The sequence below is a fragment of the Prionailurus viverrinus genome, chromosome B1, assembly GCF_022837055.1.
Source record: "Prionailurus viverrinus isolate Anna chromosome B1, UM_Priviv_1.0, whole genome shotgun sequence".
In the NCBI taxonomy this organism is placed as follows: Eukaryota; Metazoa; Chordata; class Mammalia; order Carnivora; family Felidae; genus Prionailurus; species Prionailurus viverrinus.
The window spans coordinates 42529262-42555495 of NC_062564.1; the positions used below are offsets into that span (position 1 = coordinate 42529262).

Below are 26234 nucleotides of genomic sequence, written 5' to 3' on the forward strand. Positions count from 1 at the left end.
GCCCTTGGGAGCATTCCCCAGTGAATGTGGGTGGGAGCTGGATAAGTCATGCAGCCTCTACACTCTCTGGTGAACCAGTTCTAAGGGGTGCTTTCTCCTCATTGATTTTTATGGGGTCTCTTTTGGGGTTGAGCCCCAATTGTCTACAGAGCTTAGCCCACACAATAACATGGCCTTTAATGGTAATTTTCTCCCTCCCTGAATTGTTGTCATCACTTTCTCATTTATGCTTCTAGAGGTCGCTACACAAATAAATTAGTGGCACCCAAGTCTTTGTCTCAGGGACCTCTCTTGGAGAAAGCCAACCCAAGATATTGATAAATACATAGCAAATAAGGACAGGGAAAAAACACAGCTTTATCTCCACTGCTAATTAAGCATCCTTGGAAGACACTCCTCTCCCATGTTCCTCACCTGCCTCCTCACCAGATGATCTTTCAGGGGCTCTTTCATCTTCGGGAGGGCACTCATTCTACTCTAGGGTATGACTGTTTATCAAATGCCAGATCTGGACGTGGCTGTTCTTCCCATTTTGGTGTTCCTATAGTTGTGCAGACGCCCTGAGGACACTGACCTATGACAGGCTGGCAATTGGCACAGAGCAAGCAGTTTTCAACCTCTGTGCCAGTTCTCTCTGTCCTCTGTTTATCAGAACTGGCTGGAATTACTGACTAAAATCCCTAAGGGGAGTGCAGAAGTTGCAAACAGCCATGGCTGTCTACACTCCATTAGCTAAAGCAGACAGAGCCAGCAGCACAAGAGAGTATTAACTTCCAGACGTACGCATTTAGTTCTAGACAGTCCATGAAGAAGGGTGGATAGTGTATAGAAGAAAATGTACCCACGTACTGAAGTGCAAATGAGCAGAGCACCAAATGCCCTTGGTCAACTGTTGCACAACAGATTTCCAAAACCAGTTTTCCCAGAGTTGCTGAAATGTTTGTTTGTTGCAGGGACATTTCTCTAAATTCCAAAGGTCAATTTAGCTGACTCAAGTCAGCACCACCTCCACCACAAAATGTGCACTTCTGACTTGCACCCTCCTTTCACCTCTCCCTGGGGTCCATGGTGGCCACCTGCATCGCACCACCTGGGCGCCAACTTACTATTTTCCTTACCCCAACCACCTTAACCTGATGACTGCTTGACCACACACTCTACCCTAGCAGGAAGAAATCACAGGCGCAAGGAGGCAAATGTGTTCCATAGGTAGTGGCTGACACTTGATCAAAGTTTGGGCACCTACGTAAACTTTTGCCTGATTTATCTTCATATGCCATTCCTAAGTAGAGTGTCTGGCACTTAGCAGATGCTCATTAAATATTTGTTGAATCTTTGGATACATGCATGAATGGATTAATGAATATATGCATAATTATTTTAGCTTGAAGGAGTGAGGCTTATGCCATGAATATATTTTCTGAATAATTAGCTCCGTGCATAGTGGGTGCTCAATAAATGTGAATTTATGGATCAACAATGTACCTGAAAGGGCTTTGCAGATAATAAATCACTGTGGAGGCCTGTGAATATGCCCCCACCTGGCTGTTGGTGGATTGTATGTAGTACCCATTGAGTGATTATAGTCATTGTAAGTGATTCTTGTATTAGTTTGCACTACTGAGATTAATAAGACATCATTTTAGTTGGGCTTTCTATTTTGTCATATACCCTTTTCCCATATCCCAATTTGTATTCGTCTTTTGAGGAATCTAGGCAGGGTTAGATAGTGGGGGAGGACCGGGGCTATAATTGGGGTCCAAACAAATCCTTTAATTGAATAAGAGTTTGTCTGTAGTGTTAAGTGTAGGCAATTAGTCCCCAAGGGGAAGTACTAGCTATGTTATCTATAGTACACTGTGACATGCAATACATTTTATAAAGCCATAATAAAGTAATAGTTAAATCATTCATTGTTATCTTTATCCACTTAAATGTGATTCAGAATGCTCTATCAAATACAGCTTCTTTTTTTCACTTTCTAATGATACTGTAGAATTGAGATAACTTGTTTTTCTACCCTCATATAGCATTGAATATTTCCAGAAAGTTGTATAAATAGTACACCTGAGTCAACATTTCTTATATTTAATAATAATGATAGTAGTAAAAGTGGTAGCAGTTGCTGTTTTTGAGCATTTACTATGTGTTAGACTCTACTAAATGCTTTATATGCATCATCTGATTTATTCTTTGAATTTTTTATATCTGATTTAGATAAATTTGAAGTATTTTGTTCAGTTTATGTGTGAGGAAATGTATATTTCGAGAAGTAAGTAATTTGATCAATATTATATAGCTGGTAAGTCATAGCCTATTTGATTCAGAATACTTTGCTCTTAATCATTTTACTAGCATGAATGCAGGAACACTTCACAGAAGGTGGAATTAGGATCATCATTTTAAGAAAATGGGACTTAGAATAGAAACAACTACCATCAGATGCTGTGCTAAGCATATTATATAAGTTGTCTCATTTAATATTTAGACTGTGCATCCAATAAATTGTTTTAGGTCCTTTATATAGATGAGAACATTTATAGATGAGCTTCTAAAAGTCATGTGATACGCTATAAGCAACCTGCAAGTGGATAGTAGAGCTATGACCTAAACCAGCCCCGCCAGACCTTGAAATTTTGCCAGCATCCCCATAACAATATTGTGTCTAATAAGGTAAAGATTGCCGAAGTATCTATAATGAACATTTGTCATTTTTTGTCTGTATAGCATTCATTTCCCCCTCCTATTGACTCCTTGATTTTGTAATTTTTAAGTTGTTGGGGAAGGGGCAGATATCTCTTCTCATGTATGTAGAGTTACTGAGATAGTGGATCCATGTTCATACCTTTCACTAAAGAAGCTAAAAGGACCACTTTTTACTTTCTATCATTTCATGTGAGCAAGATGTGGACAGAAGACCTAAATTTGACAATTGAAATACTTTTGTTGCTGTTGTTGTTGTTGTTTTCAGGGACTTGAATCATGATGTCCTGATGTAAGTAGTAAAGAAACAACTGAAATGTATTAATCTCATTTCTCTTCCATCAAATTTCCCTGCTATGAGAGTATTCTTGTGATTCCCACATCACTATAACCTCTTTCAGGCATAACCCTGATGCATAATGAAGAAAGAAAATCCTTCCACGAGCTGAATTCTAAACAGCATATTTCATCAACTTTGTTTAGGAGAGATGGTATGAGATAAGATCCTCACTTAATCATGGGCAGTGGATAACAGTCTGATCAGATGATGAGGAATTTGGAAGGAGCCTGATTAGGAAATTATTGAGAAAGAAGTTTTGAGAAGTATGTGGATGGACCTTGAAGAATGGATCCTATATTATTTAGGATTCGTTTCAGCTTACTACAACAGAAAACCCTACAAATAGTAACCAAACAAGGTGGAAGGTCATTTTTTTTTGTTCCATTTGTTTATTTGTCCTCACATACAGGAGGACTGATATACCTGCTCCAAGGTCATCATGGTTACTTTATGGCCCAACATGCATGCTGGAACTCCAGCCAATAATGTTCTAGGCATTGGAAAGAAGGAAGAAGAAAAAAATCAAAAGAGGAGCACCTCCCAGCTGAATTAGCTTCTTTTTGTCAATCTCCCTGAAAATCCCATGCAGTACTTCCACATACATCTCATCAACCAGAATTTAGTTACATTGGTGTACTTAGATAAAATGGTGGTTAGGAAGTATAGGTTTTTTTTAGCGAGATGGTTGGACACTCTAAATAAAATCAACTTTCTATTTTATATAAATTATTACCAACAGTATGTCACTGCAAAAGAGGATCTTAATAATTAGGTGGACAGACATGCATTTTACTAAGTTCCTTTCCTAGTCACCCCAGAATTAGCTCAATACACTCACCAACAAAGTAGCCATGTTGGCAGGCATGGAAAATGTGCATTGGCTCAACAACAGGACATTCCCTCACCAGTGTTGATATGCACTCAACCACTGCTGAATATCCAGTGGGCCTACATTGCTGAGCACCCAGTTTAGCACCACTTGCTGATAAGAGAATCCAGCATGGTGACAGGCGATTGTTCATATTAGGCCACTTCCTTCATGAAGAAAGCAAAGATTTTATTTTACTGGCACATTTTTTCCCCTTACATTTGGATTTTCTTTCCATGTCTTTCATGGCTTTGCCAGTACTATAATCCCCGAGCTTGTAGAAGTCTTCATATAACATTATAGTATCTCACAATTACATGATATCAAATATATTGCCTCATTATCAAAGTAATAAGGCAATAATTCTATGCTAATGGTATTCATTGATCCTATTCTCTGTCTTATCACCCTGAAGAAAGAGGTGTACCACAGCTAAGAAACAAACCTTGCTAAGTTGTACTGCTGTCTTAGGGAATGTAATTAGTGCTATGAGGCAATGACCTGAAATATGATGGTGCTTCACCCACAGCCAAAATATATGGTTCTTAGGACTAAAATATGGAAATGGATTTGGTGCTTCACAAGACTACATATCTACTTGCCATCTACAACATCATTGCTTCCTGTTCTCAGGACTTGGAAATCTGAAACTTTTAAAAATGAATTCACTTGGGAACACACTTGGGAAATTGGAATTCCCCCTGTCCCTAGGTGAAGAAGTCAAAAAGGAAGTTACATGGGGAAATTGAATTACTCAAATACATTTGGTCAGGAAAGAACATGAGTGAAATCCAAGTTATTCCCTTGGGGATTTCCTTATACAACAATGCCTAGTAGTGAATGGTTAACTGAAGTCTTTAATATAAGGACTGCCAAGGTCTCAGTTGTTGGCAAGGCAAAAGTATTGGTCACCATATTAAACAATCTTCTGATGAACTGGTTGTTGGCAAGGTGGCAAGGAGGAAAATAATATATGTATGGGAGAAAGGGAGAGGGAAATTTTAGCTATTGTCTTGTGACCAGTTATAGAAATGAGATCTATAATCCCTATCTTTACAGATTTATTGTGCATATCACTGCAGAACTACTGGAGGAATAATTGTCATCAAACACAGTTCTTTGATTTGGAGATGGAAATATAACTTACAAGACTTAAGTTACATAGTTTTCATTGTATGTGAAATAGTTGTAATTATATTAGTTGGGGGAGGTCTTCCAGAAAGTTTAACCAAGGGAGAAGTTTTATGGATATTGGATATGGAGGTCACATTTGATGGATATTATGTGTAAGTGAGAACTTGTGTAAGTGAGAGTGCAGACCCAGGACATTCATCCCCACTAGACAGTAATTAGCCTTCCTACCCTACATGATGTCAGCTGGATTACCACCACAACCTAACAGTCGTAAGGTGCCCTCCATTTCTTCTGTTGTAGTGGTAGCAGAAGGGGCTAATGAGAATCACCACCCAGTGACCTCAGTGGGGAGCAGTAAGAAGATACCTGCTACACTTCTCAACCAGGAGAGTATTAGCAGAGGTATAGTTCAGATACTGAACTCCCAGTAATAAAGAAGAACACCCCCATTCCATGGGTGTTGATGGAGGCATAGTGGGGAGCTCAAACTGCCACACCATCTGGCAGTAATGAGAAGGTGCTTCTCTTCTCCTGATGAAATGGTGTCAGAGAAGGTTTGCTACACCAGAAAGTATAAAAGGATATAAATATAATACATAAAGTATCCAAGTTTATTCACCAATCACTTGTCATACAAAGACCAGGAAAACCTCAACTTGAATGAAGAAAGATAATCAAAGGACAAAAAAGGAGATGGCAGGTAATTAGAATTATCTCACAAAGGTTGTAAAGCAGGAATCATAAATGAATTCTTCAACAAGCAATTAAGAACACAGCTGAAACAAATAAAAAATATAAAATGTCACGAAAGAAATAGAATGCATAAAGAAGAACCAACTGGAAATTTTTGAGGTGAGAAAAAGAATAACAACATTAAAAAAAAACTTAATGGATGAGCTCAACAGTGGAATGGAGAGGAAAGAAGAAAGAAGAAGGAAACTTAACAAGTTTCCTTATTCTTATAAATTATTTAGGAGTTAGAACATTAGAAATTATGCAATCTAAAAAAAAACAGAAAAAAACAGACTGAAATGAATAAATAAATAAATAAATAAATGGACTCGGGACAAAAAATAAAAAAATAAAAATCCAATATTTGTGCCATTGGAGTATCCTAGAGGAAGAGAAGAAAGAGTTGACATTGAAAAATCACTTTAAGAAACAATTTTCCAAATGTGTCAAAAGATACAAACACAGATTCAATAACTTGAGCCAACACCGAGGATAGATCCCTCAAAAGCCAAACTTCTGAAAACTAAAGACAAGGAAAATTCATGAAAGCAGTAAGAATTGACACTTACCTATAGGAGAAAAACAACTTGAAAGATAGTAGATTTACCTTTGGAATCTAGAAATGCCAGGGGGAAGTAGCACACCATTTTCAAGTGTTGAGAAAAGGAAATGTCAAGCCAGAATTCTAGTCCCAGTGAAAATGTTCTTCAGGAATAAAAGAGAAATGAAGGCACTCTGAAATGAGAGAAAACTGAGAAAATTTATCTATAGTCAAACTACACTAAAAGGAATTTCCTTAAGAAGAAGGGAAAGGATATAAAAAAGAAAAATCTTGGAACATTAGGAAGGAAGAAAAAACAATAAGCCGAGTAAAAATACATGTAAATATAATAGAATATTTCATGCTTTAATTTTAAGTTTTCTAAGTTATATTTGATATTTTTCACAAAATTTATAACAATGCTTGATCCAGTTCTCAAAGTATGTGAAGAAATACTTAAAATAATTACATTGTACATGGAAGATGGTTAAGGTGTGTAAAGTGAGGTGAGGTTTCTACACTTCACTTGAACTGATATAATGTTCATACCAGTAGACCTTACAGAGCTGTGATACTGTGTATATGTTACATAATAAAGCAAACACTAAAACTGCTATACAAAGAGACACAGTAAAAATACTGTAAACAAATAACACTAAATTGTAAAAATGTTCAAATAAGTCACAGGAAGATAAGACAAAACAAACAACAACAACAAAAATGACAGACATAAGCCCTACCATATCAATAATTACATTAAATCCAAATACTCTAAATACACTAAAAATCAGAAATTAATACAGTGGATTAAAAAAACAAAAACGAGGAACGCCTGGGTGGCTCAGTCGGTTAAGCATCTAACTTCGGCTCTGGTCACGATCTCCCAGTTTGTGGATTCAAGCCCCGCATGAGTAGCACTGTGCTGACAGCTCAAAGCCTTTAGCCTACTTTGCATTCTGTGTCTCCTTTTCTCTCTGTTCCTTGCCCATTTGTTCTCTCTCTCTCTCAAAATAAATAAACATAAAAAAAAAAAAAAAGGGGAGCTTGGGTGGCTCAGTGGGTTAAACATTAGACTCTAGACTCTGGATTTCAGCTCAGGTCATGATCTCATGGTTCGTGAGATTAAGACAGCATGGAGCCTGTTTGGGGTTCTTTCTCTCCCCTTCTCTCTCTGCCCCTCCCCTGCTCATGTCTCTCTGTCTCTCTGTGTGCTCTCTCTGTCTCTGTCTCTCAAAACAAATAGGCATTTAAACAACAACAACAACAACAAAAACTTATCACCTAGCCATGTGCTTTCCACAAGAAATTCACCTCAAAAGTGACAGTATAAATGACTCAAAGTAAAAGAATGAAAAATATACCATGGAAACATTAATCAATAAAAGTAGAAGTGGCTATATAAAATCAGGTAAAATAGACTTTAGAGCCAAAAAAGGTATCAGGGACAGAGAGGGACATTACATGATAAAAGGATCAATCCACCTAGAAGATAGAACAATTCTAATGGTATACACCAAACAAAAGAACTGCAAAATGTATGAAGAAAACATTGATACAACTGATATGAAATATAAATATTAATTCATAATTAGAGTTGCAGACTTCAATACTCCTCTCTCAACAATTGATAGAACAACTAGACTGAAAATCAGCAGGTATATAGAAAAAATTCAACAATATAACTGACATGATCTAATTGACATTTATAGAACACTTCATCCAGCAATGGCAGACACATATTCTTTCAGGTACTCACAGAACACATCTCAAAGTAAACTGTATCTTAGGCAACAAGTCTCAGTAAACTAAAATAACTGGAATCATACAGACTGTTTACTAACCACAATAGAATCAAACTAGAAATCAATAATAGAAAGAGAAAATCTCTAAATATTTGGAAACACATTTCTAAATAACCCATGAGTCAACAAGGAAGTTTTAAGGGAAAAAAATTTATATATAGATTGAACTTACCGAAAATGAAAATCCAGCATATCAAAATGTGTGGGACAGAGCTAAATGGTGATTACAGAGAAATTTATACAAGTTAAATGCTTACATTTGAAAAGAAGAAAAGTCTGAAATCAATAATCTAAGCTCCCACTTCATGATATGAAAAGAGAAGATCAATATTTACCCAAAACAAACAGAAGGAAGGAAATAATGAAGACCAGAATTCAATGAAATTGAAAGTAGGTAATAATAGAGAAAGCTAATGAAATAAATGTTGGTTCTTTGAAAAGATCAATAAAATTTAAAAAAAAAAACCTTTTGCAAGATTGGCAAATGGAAAAAGAGAAAAGACATAATTCACCAACAATAGAAATAAAGACTACCACTACAGACCTTGAAAATATCAAGGTACTAAGGGAATACTACAAAAACTCTATATACATAACTTGACAACTTAAAGTGGCCAATTTCTTGAAAAGCATAAACTACCATGATTCATTCAATATGAAAGGGATAATTGAATATCCCTATAACTATTAAGCACATTAAATTGTTACCAAAACCAAAATAAAACTACTCAAACAGAAATCTCTTGGACCAGATGGTTTTACCAGAGAATTCTACCAAATATTTGAAGAAGATTTAACCTAAATTCAACACAATGTGTTCCAGAAAATGGAACAGTATGGGACACTACTGAATTATTTTATAAAGCCAGTATTAACTTGAAACCATAACCAGACAAAGCCTGTACTGAAAAAAGAAACAACCCCCCCAAACTATAGACCCATAGTTTTCATGAATATAGATGTAAATATCCTTAACAAAATATTTGCAAATAGAATTCAGCATTTTATGGAAAAATTATGCACTGTGATTAAGTTGGTTTTATTCCAGGGATGCAAAGCTGTTTCCATATTTGAAAATCAAATGATATGATTCACTATATTAATAGATAAGAAAAAAAAATCTCATAATTATATAATTTGCCACAACAACAAAAATATATTTGATAAAATTCAACATTTATTCATGATTAAAATTCTCAGGAAGCTAGGAATAAAGAACTTCCTCAATTTGATAAAGAACATCTGCAAAAAGACTTACAACAAACATACTTAATGGTGGAAGATGGAATGCTTTTCTCCTAAGAATGAGAACAAAGTAAAGATGTCCACTACCATTCAGAATCATCTAGATGACATAATTGTCTTTGTAGAAATCCCAAGTAATCTACAAAGGAACTTTAGAACAAATAAGTGAATTTAGCAATTTAGGGATACAAGATCGACATATATTTGACTACACTAGCATTAACATCATCGAAACTGAAATGAAAAATACAGTATTATTTACAATCACCTGATAATATGAAATATTTAGGTATAAATCTAACAAAGCATGTACAAGATTTATATACTGAACACTACAAAACACTGGAAAGAACTCAAAAGAAAATCTAAGTAAATGGAAAGACATACTGTTTTCACTGATTTGAAGACTCAACTTAGTAAAGATGTTGGTTGTCCCAAACTGATATATAGGTTTAATGCAACTCTTATCAATATTCTCACAAGACTATTTTGTAGATATTGACAAGATTATTCTAAAATTTATATGGAAGTAGAAAAGTACTAGAATTGCTTAAAAATTGTTTTGTGAAGAAAGTATAAAGTGGGAGGAAAAACTACCTCACTTTCAGAGTTATATAGCTAGAGCAATCTAGAATGTGCAGTATTTGAGGAGGGATAGGCACATACATCAGTGGAAAATAACAGAAAACCCAGAAGTAACCCTACATCAGCATAGCCAACTCATTTTTTTTTACAAACGTATAAAAGCTGGAAGAGAGATAGTCCTTTTAATAAATGACTTTCGACCTAAACTTCACACCTCATGCAAAAATTAACTCCAAATGGATCATAAACTAAAATATAAAATTCAGAAACAAATCTGAAGAAATCATAAGAGAAAACCTCTGCAACCTAAGTCTTGATACTGAGTTTTGGAATGTGTGACACCAAAAACAGAATCTATACAAGAAAAAAGTCAATAAAGTGGACTTCATCAAAATTAAAATCTTTTACTCTATGAAAGACCATGGCAATGGTGCAAAGAGACAAAATAAAGACAGGGAGAAAATATTCTCAAGCCACATGTCTGGCAAAGGACTCATATCTAAAATATATAAAGAACTCTTAAAACACAACAATAAAAAAACAACCCAATTAGAAATGGGCACTGACACAAAAAAAACATTTTACCCAAGGCAGGCAAATAAGCACACTAAAAGATGTTCAGCATTGCTAGTCATTAAGGAGACGCAAATTAAGACCACTATGAGATACAGTTTCAACTTTTCAGAATGGCTAAAATTAAAAATAGTGACAAAACCAAATTCTGGCAAGAATGCAGAGACGCTGGATCTCTCAGACATTGCTGGTGGAAATGTAAAATGATACAGACACTTTAGAAAAGAGTTTGGCAACTTCTTAAAAAAATAAATACTCATTTACCTTATGATTTAGTAATCACACTCCTGGACATTTTTCCCAGGGAATTGGAAACTGATGTCCACACAAAAGTCTGTACAATGACTGTTTATAGCAGGCTTATTTGTAATAGTCAGGAACTGGGAACAGGTAAGATTCCCACAATAGATGAATGATTAAAAATCTGTGCTCCTACAATATCATGGAAGACTACTCAGAAATCAAAATAAATAAACTATTGGTACAACATCAACTTTGATCAATGCTAAGGGGGGAAGAGAGGATTTTATGTAACCATTAAAAGGAATAAAAGGGATCCCTTTTTTGATGACTGAATAGTTCTGCACCATAATTACACTGGTGGTTATATGAATCTACACAGTTGTTAAAACAACATAGAAAGACAAATGTATACACACACACATACCAATATGTCAAGGTCAATTTTCTGTTTCAATGTACAGTACTATTAATTATGTAAGATGTAATCATTGAGGGAAACTGGATGAGGAGTATACAGAATGGTTCCATACTATCTTTGCAATTTTTTGCAAATCTGCAATTACATTAAATAAAATTTTGAAAAACAAATGGTTATATAGCCTTTCTTCAATTTCACAAATTCCCAATGTCTTTTAATAAATCCATATTTTGCTTAATATAATAACTCTTGCTTTCATCCAAATTATCCTAACTAAATATGTGACATTTATATGAATAATTCATCTCATCCTTGGGAGAATGAATAATAAAAAGACTTGTAGAAGGTATGTATTGGAAAAAGGGATCAGAGATTAGAACTGCCTGTCTCTTTCTTCTCTTATGTCAAAATCAGGTTATATTAAATTTGACTTGTGCTCTCCTTTCTGCTGAACACAATCATGTATTTCACACATACACCCTCACCCCAAAGTCCCTCCCCCAACTACTCTGCCTTAGTTTAATCTGTTGAGATGATCAGAGCACTCCTTATGTTTGGTAAAGGAGACATTATGTTTTTACAGCATTTATTGAACTGATTTGTTGCAAGGGACAGAGAGACACCTAGCTAAATAAGCACCAGGAGCTCAGAGAGAGAATATTAATTTCTTTTATGTATAATGGTTTGGGAAATGGGCACTCCACGGATATTCAAAATCTTTTTTTTTTTGTCAAGAATCCATGGTTATTCATGGACCTTCTTTGAAATTTTAGAATGTTTCTCCTTTAATGTGAGTCAAATATTCAAAATGTTTCTCTCTGTCGATTCTACTGTCACCTGCTTGACCCTGAAGCCCCAGAGGACAGGGTAACACAGTATAAAACATGGCCCACTAGGTAGTGGGGACTATGGATGGAGTGGATTTCCTTAGAAGGGAATGTGAGTAGAGCAGGAAAAAAGCAGCATCATGAGTGTGGCTCTGCTTGAAGAATGCTGGGAAAGCTCAAAGCCCGCCGACCTGTTGAACTGCTTGAAATCACACCTGTATTCCTTTTTACTTAAAACATCTCTGTTTTCAAAATACAGAAAAACAAGTGGCAGTACTAATGTGGACATACTCCTTCAGTTAAGGAGTTTCAAGTGCTACCTGATATCCTGAATGGGTATTAAATCTCAGCTGTGTAGGTTGGTAGAGTTGCAGTGTACTTTCAGGCCAAGAGGGAAGAGCAGAGAAAACCAAGGGTGGAATGAGAAAGGTGGGTGGAGTGTGGTGTGCTTAAATGCACTGGCGTAGCTGCAAGATTGCGAGCAAGACCGAAACTTACCTACAAAGCAAAAACAGAGGCAGAGGCCTGGCCAGCAAGAGAAACTCAGCACAAGGGAGAATGTAAAACCTCATCCAGGAATCTGTAAGCATGAAATTCTGTTAATAACTCTTGAGATCACATCTGACAGAATTAAACAAGGAAGCCAGGTGCAGATTCCAGGACAGGTACATAGTGAGGACAAGTAGTTGTAGACAGTAGTTCATTGTGTTTAGCTTTTTTTTTTTTTTTAATATAATGTATTGACTTAAGAAACTGGAAAGTCCAAGGGCAGTGCCGGCTTCAGTTACAGTGCAGTGGCTTGGTACATGTCTTCTAAGCTCTCTTCTGTCTCTGTCTCTTTCTCCCCCTCACCTTTCTCACTGCCCTCCCCTTCTTGACTCCACCTCCCTGTTTCTATTAGTTTTATTCTCAGACAGGCTTTTACCTACATTTTCATGAACTTCTCTCAGCAACCCGGATGTCCAAAGTCAGAGAAGAGTCTGATTGACTCTATTTGAGTCACACGTGAACCCCCTGGCCTGGGTCATTGTGAATGTGAATAGGGTTATTCACACGTGATCCAGTCCCCCCACATCTGTGGGCAGGAGAGCTGGAATTGGCCCTTCTGGTAGTAGATGAAATGCAAGACAACCATTCTCACCTTGATCTCACCTTGAGTTGGGGGATGCTCTTGCATGTAAGACAGAGCCAGCATGGGGGAATTAGGAGTCAGGTATAAACACATTAGAACTTTTGAGATTACATAAAAAGAAACAGAGATGGAGGACAGCACTGCAGACAAAAAAAAAAAAACCATTTACTTAAGCATGTTTTCAGAAAAGGTACATGTGGAAGGAAGCCACACATGGAGCAGTTTTGACATAGAGATATCACATTAAGATAGTCACATGAGAGGCTGAAGGAGAAAAAATAATTTCCCTCTGACTACACTGGGCTGTGTCTGGACATAAAAGTTACCCCCAGGATTTGCTTATACGGAGTAAGAAGTCTCCTGTCTCAGAAAGAAACGAAAGACAGATTGTGATTGTCCAGTCTGTGTATCTTCCTGAAAGCCTGGACTCTGAAATAGCCTACACCTACTCTTAAAACCATGAGTGAGACAGCATATGGGTAGGCTAGGAATAGAACTCATAGAGCTTAATACTCAATACTCATGGAGTGATGGATGTTTTGCCTGGTATGAACACCAGGCATCATTTTATGCATTATGAATTTAATGCATCATTTTATGTCTGAGGCTCATGGTCTCTAGGTACCAAACAAGGAACAGAGCCATTCTGGTGTTTTGCAAGGTGCCACATAACACTAATAGTGTGAACCTTACCCTTTATCTACCATCTTAGATAGACTGAACAGCTCTTTGAGAACATGTCTTGAGACCATTCTCTGTGTATTTTATTTATATATCAAGACCCTAGCATGTATAAGGTAAAATGTGCTCCAAAAATGATCATTTATTTGATGGTCTAGAAATCAATGGCCATTTGAAATATGTCCTTTGGGGCACCTGGCTGGCTCAGTTGATTAAGCATCCAACTCTTGGTTTCAGCTCAGTTCGGGATCTCACCATTCGTGAGTTCGAGCCCCACATCGGGCTCTACACTGACAGTGCAGAGCCTGTTTGGGATTCTGTATCTCTCTCTCTCTCTCTCTTTCTCTCTCAGTCTCAAAAATAAATAAATAAACTTTTAAAAAATTTAAATATGTCATTGGCTTGAAAACACACAATATACTCCCTAATATTTTTATCCATTTCTAAAGTCACTAAATTATTTTACTATGCTCTATATAAAAGCTTATATGACCATGATTCAGCCCCTTAGCTGTAAATAGCACCTGCATGAGGCAGCTCTTTGACAGTATTGCTGTGGATTTCAGTTTAGGTTATACTTTTTTATGTCTGGATTAGTAAACCAAACCTTACTTTCCTCTTTAGACAGAAGAGTCCCGGTATATAGCTTTGTGATGTCGTTAGAGTTTTGGAGATGGGGAGTAATGAAGCACCAAATCAAACTTGTTCCCCTGACTCCACCCAGGGAGGCCCTGTGGAGGACTGGGGAGGGTATTTCAAAGTCTCCCCTACGGAGCTCCTCCATTACTGCTGTAATAATTGGTGATCCCTGTCTCTGGATTAATCCCAGAACAAGGAAGCCAGATTGCAAATGCACTTTAGATTACTCCCTGTTTCACCATTGAGGAGTCTTGGCGGTGACCACAAGGGTGAGGATTGAGGGGAAGATGCTATATTAATGGGTATTTCTATTGAGAATGAAAAGGGACATCTGCTTTCATTTTCTGCTCTCTTTGGTCTCTGTGAGGAGACATAATGCCATAGCTGTTGCCATTGCCCCTAACTATTAAATGAAAGATGTCTCGAGTAAATGGAGCTGTTTATGAAGTATGAATTTAAGATTAGAGTTAAATGGCCTGACTCACTGGTGATTGAAGGGTAATTCACTATAGGGGAAATCTCTGCCCAAGGCCATTAAGTATAGTCTGACCAATTAGGGCCATCTCGTTGGGATCCTGTACGTCTGAGATGTTGCTGCCAGAGTGACAGGAGCAACTGTTGGGACAGGAGACCAAGTGACCAAATGCTGAGGCAAAAGAACCAAGTCCTCTGTTGAGCCATTTGGCAGAGACTGAGATAGGCTGCCTGACAACATTCTTCTCCTGCTGCCCACCCCCCTCCCAAGGAAACATGCATTCCAGTGTTTGAAATTGCTTTTGTTTTGACAACAATGTCATGAAGGAACAATACAGATGCCGTTGCTTTTGGAGCTAAAAAATCTGGGTTGGGTTCCAGTTCCACCATTTACCAAGCTTTTGAACTTTGGGGAGGTCACCTAACTCCTTTGAGTTGCATTTTCTTTACTAGCAGAAGTGGGATAACAATAGTACCCACTTGACCAAGCTGTGGTAAAAATCAAATGAAATAACATCTGTGAAAGCACTTCACAAACTATATACATATTATAACTATTACTGTTTTACTACTATTGTAGTAATCGTAATGATAATAATAACTGAATGCTTCTGTCTGAGGTATTCCTGATGCTTATGCTGTAAGTCTGTCAACATCTAAAGCTTCACTTGATGTAGATTTAAGTAAGATTTTACTAGCATCAAAATGTGGTGAGGGAAATACTCACGAAGTCATTCACCCCAGGCTGCAGATTTATAGGGATAAGTAGACTCTTATTCCCTGGTAAGGCAGTTTCTTTCCCCTTTTACCAGAAGTTCTAACTGTGTTTGTATTGATGGCCCTACCACAAATGGGTTCTCTCCACACACTCTCTGAGCTTATTCAAATTCCTTCACTCATTGAAAGAATATTTACTAAATACCTCTATACTGGCATAAGGGACACAGAGGTGACTTCATGGAATTTATAGTTGAGTGGAGGAAGCAGTTATAGAAGGTAATTACAGTGACCTGTTAGACAAATCCAGAAAGAGGGGCAGGTCCAAGTTTTAGGCAGCATCTAGGCTGCAGATGGCAGGTGGAGTGTTAGCAGGAAGGGTCCCATAGAGCTGATGCCTGAGTTGAGTCTTCAAGGATACACCCAGGAGCTAGTCAGGAAGGTACAAAATGGGAAGGTGCTAAGGAATTCCAGGCTCTCTCTACATAGAGTAGATTGACTTAGTTAGCTATCATAAATGATGAGAAGTTAGAATAACATAATTTTAAATAGCAATAGTCACCCAAATGTTCCATGATACTGTTTGGGAGGAACAGATGGCCATGCATCGGGAGGGCTTGTTCAAGAGAAGCTGGTGGTTGTGGGTTGGGCATTTCAGGTAAGGGAGAAGATGGGTTTCTCTGGTGAATGCCATTATTAAACTATGATTAGTTAGTCTATTATTTACCACTTTATTTGTCATAAATGTTGCTTATGTTCAATGCAAACAAGCAGAGTCCAGCCTAAATAACAACGAACCTCCTAGGACTTAGAATAACTCCTGATCAATATCACAGATAGAACTAATTCCCTGTGCACGTAGCCCAGGACCGACTCTTGCATACTCAGAAGAGCATTGCTGAATATTAGGAGAGACCCAGAGATCATGCATCACAGCAAACTCACTAGACAATCTAAGACCCTGAGGCTCAGTGAGGCAAGGTCATGTACCTAAGATAGGCAGCAGGGAGGAGTAATCCAATCATTTAGCTACTCAGTGTGTATTTATTTGCAGAAGTATCCTGATTTGTATTAAACATTTTCCAGCTCTGTCTCTTCTCACTAACTTTTAAAGGGGTATTTTATTCATTAATGTTAGCATCATTTAAGAAACACACAAAACTAGATTCAGTTCAAGACCCAGAACCAGATTTCCCTCTGATAAAATCATGGTTAGTCAGCAGTTGATTTGGGATTGTGCCTTTATGGGGAAACCATCCATCTCCTTTCCTGTGTCTTTTGGCCCAAGCTGTCTTATTTTTTTTTTTAATTTTTTTTTTTTTTTTTACTGTGTCCTTCATTTAACAATAGGATTGCTTTTTTCCTGAAACTTAAATTTTTTTTTCAATTTTGTTAAAACTTAATGGTGCGAGAGAATGATCGGAAAGATATATTTCTCTTTACAATGTAAGCAAACACTTTCTACATGTTTTTTTGGAGAGAGATGCTTATGTAGGCCACCAACACAGCTTAGGTATTTTGTGCTTTCACATTAAGATGATTATAAAGAGCTTAAGGTTTCCTCCTTCAGAAAGTAAAACTCACTTTCATTACATAGAGGTAATAGTTCATGGTGCCCTTGATAACAAGGAAAAGAGGAAAACATCATAAACCAGTGATTCTCAAACTTTAGCTTATGATATCATCACAAGTAAATTATCAGGCTGAACCTGAAACCTACTGAGTCAGAAACTCTGGGAGTGGTCATATAGATCTGCGTTTTATCACGTTCTGGGCAATTCTAATGTAGGGCTAACATTTTGGTTGTAGACTGCTATACGCTCATGGAATGCAACTCATTTAAAGAGTTGACTCCTGACCTTCAGAATTAAAGAGTTGACTCCTGACCTTGAGAATAGGTAGAATTTCTTCCAACCTGAAAGCAACTCTTTACACTAGCAGGACTTTTTCCATATCAGTGTAGCTGCAAGTTGAAGACAATATTGCAATTTTTAGTGCCAGCTGCCTGGCCTCAGGTGAAGTGTGGGTTTTCCGTGTGCAGAGATTTCACCCTCTCTTCCTGTCAACACTGCCTGTACTCTCCTTGTATCCCCCTACTCCTTCTCTTGAAAATTTACTAGCAATGTTTAATAACTGTACTTAGGTATTTCATCCTATGGTAATTCACATTTCTTAGGCAAGGTTAATGCTTTCATGGCTTATCAATCTCTTATACAATAGAGTGAATTTTAGATTCTTTTCTGAGGAAAAGTTTTGAGAAACATGAAAGGCCCTAAGAAAATTTGACTATGTAAGGAAGATATAATACAAATGGCTTTTTGTTGCTTACCTCAACATGCATTCATTCCCTTCCTTTTTTAATGTATTCTTTTTTTAATGTTTACTTATTTTTGAGAGAGAGAGAGAGAGGGCATGAGCAGAGAGAGAGAGGGAGACACAGAATTTGAAGCAGGCTCTAGGCTCTGAGCTGTCAGCACAGAGCCCGACGTGGGGCTCGGACTCACGACCTGAGCCGAAGTCAGATGCTTAACAACTGAGCCACCAAGGTGCCCCCCTTTTCTTAACAACACTATTTTTTACTAGGTGTGTGGTTGTTCTGTTTAAAGACTACGTTTGCGAGTCTATGGTAGCTAGGAAGGCTGTGAGACTGAGACATAGTCAATAGAAAAAATATACATATATACATATGAATATGTATATATATACACGTGTGTGTGTGTGTGTGTGTGTGTGTGTGTGTCTGTAGGGGTCTTCTTAGAAGTTTCCTCAAAAAAACCCAGAAAATTGTCCTTCTTTTCCCTTTTCTTCTCATGACCTACAGGGCAGATAGAATGGCTGGCATTCCAGCAGCCATCTTAAGCCAAGAGGTGGAAGAAACCTCCTGAAGATGTCAGGGTACAGAGAGAACAACTTGAGTCATTAATGACCCAATGGAGCCGCCGTTCTATCCCTGGATATTTTGAAACATGAGAGAGAAAAACACTTCTCTCCTTGGGACATTTTTGATTATATAAAATACAACATTGCTCTGATAGAAGAGATGTCACCAATATGGAGATTGACAGCACAGAAAGGGGAGGTTCAAGTGTGGGAGCTAAACTTCCCATACTTTACAGCTTAGCCAATCCTGTCAGGTGCTAGGATATTACATTCCTTCCCCCAGACAATTAACTTCTTGCCAGTATGCTTATGAGTCCTTTGCTCTGTCAATCCTAGTTGTAGGTTGTTGGTTTTTTTTGTGTTTTTTTTTTGTTTTTTTTCAAAATCTACAGTATCTCCACTTCTTTCAAATCATGTTGTAAGATCTCATAACAACACTGACATGATTTTAGTTTGATTTTAAACTAGAAATTTTATTTTATTCAGAATTTAGAAGGAATGTTGGCGAAGTCTTTGTATAGTGAACATGAGAGCAATCAAACAGCGTCAGAAAATATTTCCCTAAAAAAGATGAAAAAGCAACACTCTAGAAATTTCTCAGTTTTTCCAAAAGACTTCCTCTTGCATTCTTAGATCATAAATTTCCCCTTTCAGGTGAAGAGAGGTCACTCTTCTGTGACTCTATGTCCTAGGTTTTTGAAAGCAAGCTTTCCTTCCACACTGTTCAACAGTGTGTCTAACAGTCCTTGACAATTAATAATAACAATAATAATAGCAGCAAGTAGTTAAATAATGTTTGCTCTGCATAGACACTGGTCTACTACTACTACATATAGTAACTTATATAATTATCATACCCTATATAAGTGTTATTACCCTAAAATTGACACATGAAGCTGTTACAAATTGTAACAAATTGAACTGGAATTTGTAACCGGGCAAGTGACATAGAAAGGAAGGATGTTATGAGTAGATTTGTGTGGTCTTCGTACTCTGTATCGAGCTCACTAATCTCGAATTTATGTTTGCCATATGGCTATAGCAGATTGAGTGGTATATAGTCTAGATTTGTTGTTTCCGTTAGTTTCATATTAGAATTTTTAATTCTCTGGTCAGCGTCTTTATTAGTTTTTGGAAATTAATGGACAAGGGAGATGATAAACAAAAACACTATAAGTGTCCTTTCTTTTATGCTTCTTTTATATTTTCAACACAGGTTGAGCTTGGCAACTATGAGCAGATCAGCTAGAGATGTGCCTCAGTCCATCCACATTTCCCTCTCCAGAGTTTGCATATAATTCCAATGCTTGCCATAATAGGACATTTTTAAATGAACTGTGTGCTTGCAGGTGCAGATTGCATCACGGAGCTATTATAAAAGGAGGTATCCCACACAAGTCATACATGGCTAAGTGCCACAGAGCTGGGATGGATGTGAGGGGGGCAATGAGAAGAGAAATTATTTAATGAGTGATGACATTTGTATTTTCTTATAGAGAAAACCCCGACTAACCTCTTTCTAAGCCCAAGACAGTTACTTGGCTTTTCTTGTTTCCTGTATTTATATGCTCTTTTTTTTCAGTGCTAGTCTTTCACTACTAATCTTCTCTTCGCAATTTGGCAGCATTTAAGTTTCCCTGAGAGTAAAGATTCTCGGATAACACTAGTCACTGAGGTAGGATGAAGAGTTTCTCTCTCTGACTTTTACAAAAACATGCTTTAATGTTTTTCTTTTTAATAAAGAAAAATATAAAAATGGGAATGCAAATTATCTACAGTTCTAGCACCCAGAATATCCCTTTTAAAATGTACAAAGGAATAGAATATGATTTGCTTTTGGACACCAGTATTTATCTGGATTGATTTAGTGTGGCTCTGTCTGGAGGCATGGTTCTGGGTGATAACCTCTCCAGATTCCTCCGAGTCCTACTGTGGAGAAAGAGATATTTTGAAAAGGGAAAAACCTTCCTCCTATGGGATTAGCCTGGAATCTGTGCTTGAAGCTTTGGGGCTGAGCGTTGCAGGTCGCGATTGCCCTCTGGTGGTCGTATACAAGACTTACAGGCAAAGTTTAAATGACAAGCTTGAGACTTTAACAGGCCTTTTGTTTGCCTGGGCCTGGGGTAAAAGTACAAATGGACATCCACATACCGTTTCTTTTCTACACATACATAAATTAGATTATAGATCAGTCTAGCAAATAAATAAAAGGTGTTCTATTATACCCTAGAAAAAGATAACTTTCAAAATAACCCGGAAGCCCACCTTGAAGTTAATTCTCTCACTCCTTAGAATTCCATATCAAACATGGAGACATGGGGATAGTCAGTCTCAGGTCCAGCCTCACTCTTTCCAGCACTGCTATGTTGCAACTTCCAGGGACCGCTCCATAATGCCTGTAAACACCCCAGCCTCCTGGCTGAGCTCCACGCACATGCCTGCAAAAAGCCTTGTCCTCCCTGGGGGCATAGGGACTTGAATACCAATGGCACCGTCAGAAGCAAACCCAGGAGAGAAGACTCTGTACACACACCCTTGAGGCCATGTGTGCAAGGTATTTGGGCGTTCCAGGCGTCCAGAGCATGATATGGAGAATGGCAGTAATAGAAGTGATAATAGAGGGCAGGTCTAGTGACCAAATTGCATTGCCTGAATCTGACTTACTTCTAGCACTGGAAGTCTCATGTTCTGTAAACCCCTTCACTGGGGTATTAAAAGCTCCGTTTTTCAACCTTGTGTCAAAAATTAAAAGAAGAGTGAAAAATCCATATGACTGTAACACTGTTTTAGTATCGAATGGGTATGGTGCTGATCATCCCTCTCCTGTGGTCTTTGTTACTGGGTTTTCCCTTGACCCCTGATGTTGGCAACCGTAGTTCCTGGTTCACAGTGACGGATGGCTCACTGTGGCTCACTCTGAGCGACGTGACCCGTGACGTGACCCAAGCAAGCGTCTGAAGCGGGTCCTAATCTTAAATAGGAACAGCTGTCGGGGCTTGTGCCCATGGATGACCAAGATAGTAAAAGTGTGATTTCTCACATTGTGAGTATTGTGAGCATGTTTCCTTAACTCTTCTGAAAAGCATAGATAATAAAAATGAAAACAATTACATAGCATTTGTTTAAATAGTCTTACTAATTACCACTTACTGCCACAGTGAACTAGCCAATTGTTTTGTTTAAATAATAGCATTTATGCAACAGAGGCGTAAGTAGTGCTGAATATTGTAACATATTTTCAAATGGATGTTTATTTTTCATACTTTAATGACAAATGAATAACACTTGTGTGTGCCTGTAATTAATTTTTATTATTATTGTTATTATTATCATTATTGGTATTTTGTCTACTATGGGTACCTGAGTATGGGTACCTCTATGAGAACCTCTGATGGGTTCTTTAAAAAGTTGATCATCCTAAAGGCAAGTTCTACTGGCCCCAGGACTCCTTGCCTTGAGAAGAAGGACATGGCCTGTGAGGGGTCAGAGTCGATCTAAGGTAAATGCTCCCTGTACAGTGCAGGTCAAATTCTGACTGATACCTTAAAAAGAATGTGGACAATTAAAGGCAAATACCATAATTGAGTTTGGTTTGAAACCTATGCAGCTGCCATAGAACCATGTGGGCCAATAGATTTGTGAGTTTACAAAGGAAATTACTTTGCAAGAAAAAATCATTTATTTTTGATGATGCTTACATCCAAAAACTCAGTTTTTAATGTTGCTGAGAAGCAGATGCTAAACTGCAAAAATTAACTAGCAATTGCATTTCAGAAAGCAATGATATCCGACTTCTTTATTAAGTTTACTGTTAAGTGAACAAAGAAAGAGAAGAGTGTTTCTTCCATTAGCAAAGCAAATAGGACATCTGTGCATAAGAAAATGCAAGACAGAATTTGGTGGGTGAAATTCACTGTTGTGGAAGAAATAATTGCTTTCAGGTACTGCAAGTTTTATATCCCAGATCTTAAATTGGATAGGATCTCACAGGTTTCAAGCATTTCTTTATGGTTGGTGTTTAGTTTTATTTTTATTTTAACCCTATATAGATTGTGTTGAAACAACAAAAAACAAATTTCAGACTAACAACAAGGGAAGAAAAACTCAGTCTCTGAGACTGTCTTTGCTGGACACTCTGTAAATTGAGAGTTTGGGGATCCTGTTCACCTGCATGCAGTCTAAGGAAAGTATAGGGTCTCTGTGCCCCACAGCATGAAGACTGAATGTTGCTCATGCCATCTAACTGGTGTTCCTTTATGATTTTTGTTGGCTTGCTTTTAAAATCATCCCTGAGTCCTTTCTAATGTCTTCTAAAAATGACTAAACTAATCCTAACTGCACTTGGGCACAGGATAAAAAAGAATCAGTGTCTCCTTGTCACCAGAAGGCTTAGGTGTGTGTGTGGGGGTGGGGGTGGGGGTGGGGGTGGGGGGGTGGTTAGGTGAAGGTGACTCTTATGTACAAGGTTTAAGACTTTAAGGCTTTGCCCCCTTCCCAGGTGAAGATTAGCCCTATAAGGTCAACCTCGAAACAGCGGGTTGGTATTTTTATTAAAAGAGACAATGGTTTCATTCTACACAGATCACCTGGTATAAAGAGCCTTTAGCTGTCAATATAGTCAGATTTTTGTGGGCAGTATTCCATCCTTCTCTCTAGGGGTTTCCATCCAGTGTACTGCCTGTATCCCTTCCCAGCATCTCCTGGGGAGAAACTATACATCATTTTTGTACCTCCTGCCCATCATTACAAAAGAGGATTCTTCTCTAATAGAAATGTGGGGAGGGTGTGTATCAGATACCATAACTTTACCCTAATTCAGTTTCTTGTAAAGGAGGCTTGTGATAGCTAATTCTATGTCATCTTGGCTGGTCCATGATACCCAGATATTTGGTCACACATTATTTTGTACGGTTTTGTGAGGGTATTTTGTTTGGATGAGGCGAACATTTAAATTAATGGACTTTGAGTAAAGCAGATTGCTGTCCATAATGTGAGTGGGCCTCACCCAATAAGTTGAGGGCCTGAATAGAACAAAGACTGACCTTCACTGAGCAGAAAGGAATTCTACCAGCAGTCAGTCTTTAGATGGTGATTCCCTGAGTCTCCAGGCTGCTGGTCTACCCTGCAGATTTTGGAATTTCCAACCTCTATAATCACATAAGCCAATTTCTTAAAATTTCTCTTCTCCCCCCCTCCCCCCCCCCCCCACTATATATACAGTAAAAGTGGGGTTTAAGGGCCTGGGCAATGTTGGAAGTGGTCAGATGTTTTTCCAAGTGATATGACAAGACTTTGAAGGCTGATTAATCTGAAAGGCTTGTTTGAAAGGATTAAACAAGCTGCAAGCTCCATTTGACCAGTACTCATATGGGGAGGGGAACTGCTCAGCAGATGCTAACTTGGGCAGAGGCTGTTCCTGATGATCAGGTCCTTCTCCTTGAGGCCATGATTCTAGATTGGCCCTGTGGAATGTAGATACTGTCTCAGATATATGTGTGTGTGCACAGTGTGGGGCTGGGGAGGGGGGGCAGGCCTAAATTCATGGAGTTTATCTTAAATTGGCAAGATTAAAGTTTTCTAGCTTTTGCTATCAGATGAAATGAGATCTTGAGATAGAAAATAAATCAATAAAAAGTTACATTTATTTGTAAACTAAACATGTGAGTTTACTATTTATTCCTGTTTCGATCATTTACTTCCAATGGGTCAATTAATTCATTTTACAACTATAAACTTTTGGTGTAAGAAGAAAGAATCATTCTTCCAAAAATAAAGAATGAAACTAAAACAGAATTTGCAAATTGATGAACCATGCCAAAGAGCCTCATCCGTTCGTTCCCACATCGTTAACTATTCATTGTTACACTGGTGACTTCCAAGTCTTATGTGAGCCTCCTCTTTCCTCCACATCGCCACTGGAGCATTTCCAACCTCCTGCCACAAACTCAGCACACTCAGGGAAAGGAAAGCTGGATGGGGACCACAAAAATTCTCTGCTCTAATCCCTAAACCAGTGCTCAGTAGGAACGTAGTAAGTCGTTGACTGACTGAATGAATGAATGCATGCACGAGTATTTAATTTGCTTTTTAAAGAAATCAAAAAGGGGATCTGTCCACAGGCAATTTGGTTTGTTTTTTGAAATTTAGATTGATTTTCTATTATTTGAAAATAGAATAGGGGTACACAGGCTCCTCTGTGGGGTTCTGAATGAGAAAGTGTCCAAAGCTGTTTGCTATTAACCAGTAATTAGATAGGGAAAGGAAAATTTCTGACTAGCCATGGAAATTCTCCTCTGTGAAGACTAACAGCTCTCAACAAGGGAGAAGATGGTGTTCTGTAGAGCAGGAACATAAACAGGGCTGAGTTTCCTGTCAGATAATTCCAGACATTCTCATTCTCCAGGCCTACATGCCCTCCAGTGGGAGAAAGGGCCAGGGGAAACCCAAGTTTCTGGTTTTGCATTCTTGGGAAGAGGGCAGTCTCTTAATCACTTTGGTGGAGAATTGCCTCTAAGGTCTTATCCCTGACACTCTTCAGGAAGCTCAGAACTACAGTCCCACCTGTGCCTCTCTCTTCTAAGGCTAGTGGTGGCCCAGGGACATAGTTCGGCCTCCTGCCCTTTGCTTTGGTGGCTGCTGTGATGAGGTATTTGGTCACCACAGTGATGTGATAGCTGCGTAGCTCCGCCAGGGCCTCCACACACTGGTTATAGGCTGTCAGAAGTTGGCCATTTCCAGAGGACAGAATGTGGTCTCTCAGTGAAGGAGTTGAATGAATTTCTTCTATAAAGGCCTTGTGGGAAGGAGGCATGTACTCCCTCATCCTGTGCAGAAAATCAGCTGAAAGAAACAAACCAGAACTATGTCATAGCTCCACATGGAAAGATGCGAGAGCCTGTCTGGTTTTCCAGACATCAGTGCAATGAAAACTTGCTGTCATCTAACTTTCCAATCCACTCTGCTGGCTCTTTTGCTTGTAGACTACAAATACTACATTCCTGAATATTGATGGGGAAGGAAAAAAGAAGCAAGTACATCTCAGATAACTGAGTTGGAACCATATCTACCAGTCAATGTGTAAATATGTATCATATACCCAAGGTAGGCAAAGTATCTTGATGAGACTATCGTCATGAGAGATATCTACAAATATAAGGCATAAACCCTTAAACCGATTTGCTAAATACTCTCCTGAATTTTTCTTTGTTTGGAGAGTGCTAAGGAAGGGGAAAGTAATAGAATTTATAAGGGCAAGAAAATAAAGAGTGAGCAACTGTTGGGGTGCCTGGGTGGCTCAGTCAGTTAAGCGTCTGACTTCGGCTCAGGTCATGATCTCACGGATTGTGGTTGGAGCCCTGTGTCGGGCACTGTGCTGACAGGTCAGAGCCTGGAGCCTGCTTCGGATTCTGTGTCTCATTCTCTCTTTGCCCCTCTCCCACTTGTGCTCTCTCTCTGTCTCTCAAAAATAAATAAATGTAAAAAAAAAATTTTAATAAAAAAAAAGAATGAGCAACTGTTTTTGTAATAATAGCCTCTTGAAGTCAAGTTGTTTAAAAATCAAATCAATAGATATTTATAGGAAATACAGATAGATTGATCTTTTATAGGAAATTCATTATGTGTTTAATATCATCATAGTTCTTGATAAGTGACTTTTGTGGATGAGACTGGATGCTATTTGGCTGCACACCAAATTCTAG

General features: G+C 38.0%; 1 protein-coding gene and 1 long non-coding RNA gene across 5 annotated transcripts in view; one reads left to right on the forward strand and one right to left on the reverse strand.

Annotated features, from left to right (window-relative positions):
* LOC125163939 (uncharacterized) overlaps nucleotides 1-26234 on the forward strand; it is a 100998-nt gene that overhangs the window by 32155 nt on the left and 42609 nt on the right. The gene's annotated exons all lie outside the window — the stretch shown is intronic.
* Nucleotides 24202-26234, reverse strand: part of IDO2 (indoleamine 2,3-dioxygenase 2) — a 73609-nt gene continuing 71576 nt past the window's right edge. For all 4 annotated transcript variants that reach the window (XM_047856282.1, XM_047856281.1, XM_047856283.1 and 1 more), the window contains one exon: nucleotides 24202-25374. In XM_047856282.1, coding sequence (XP_047712238.1) covers nucleotides 25019-25374 — 356 coding nt within the window. In that variant the 3' untranslated portion in view covers nucleotides 24202-25018. The remainder of the gene's footprint in view (nucleotides 25375-26234) is intronic.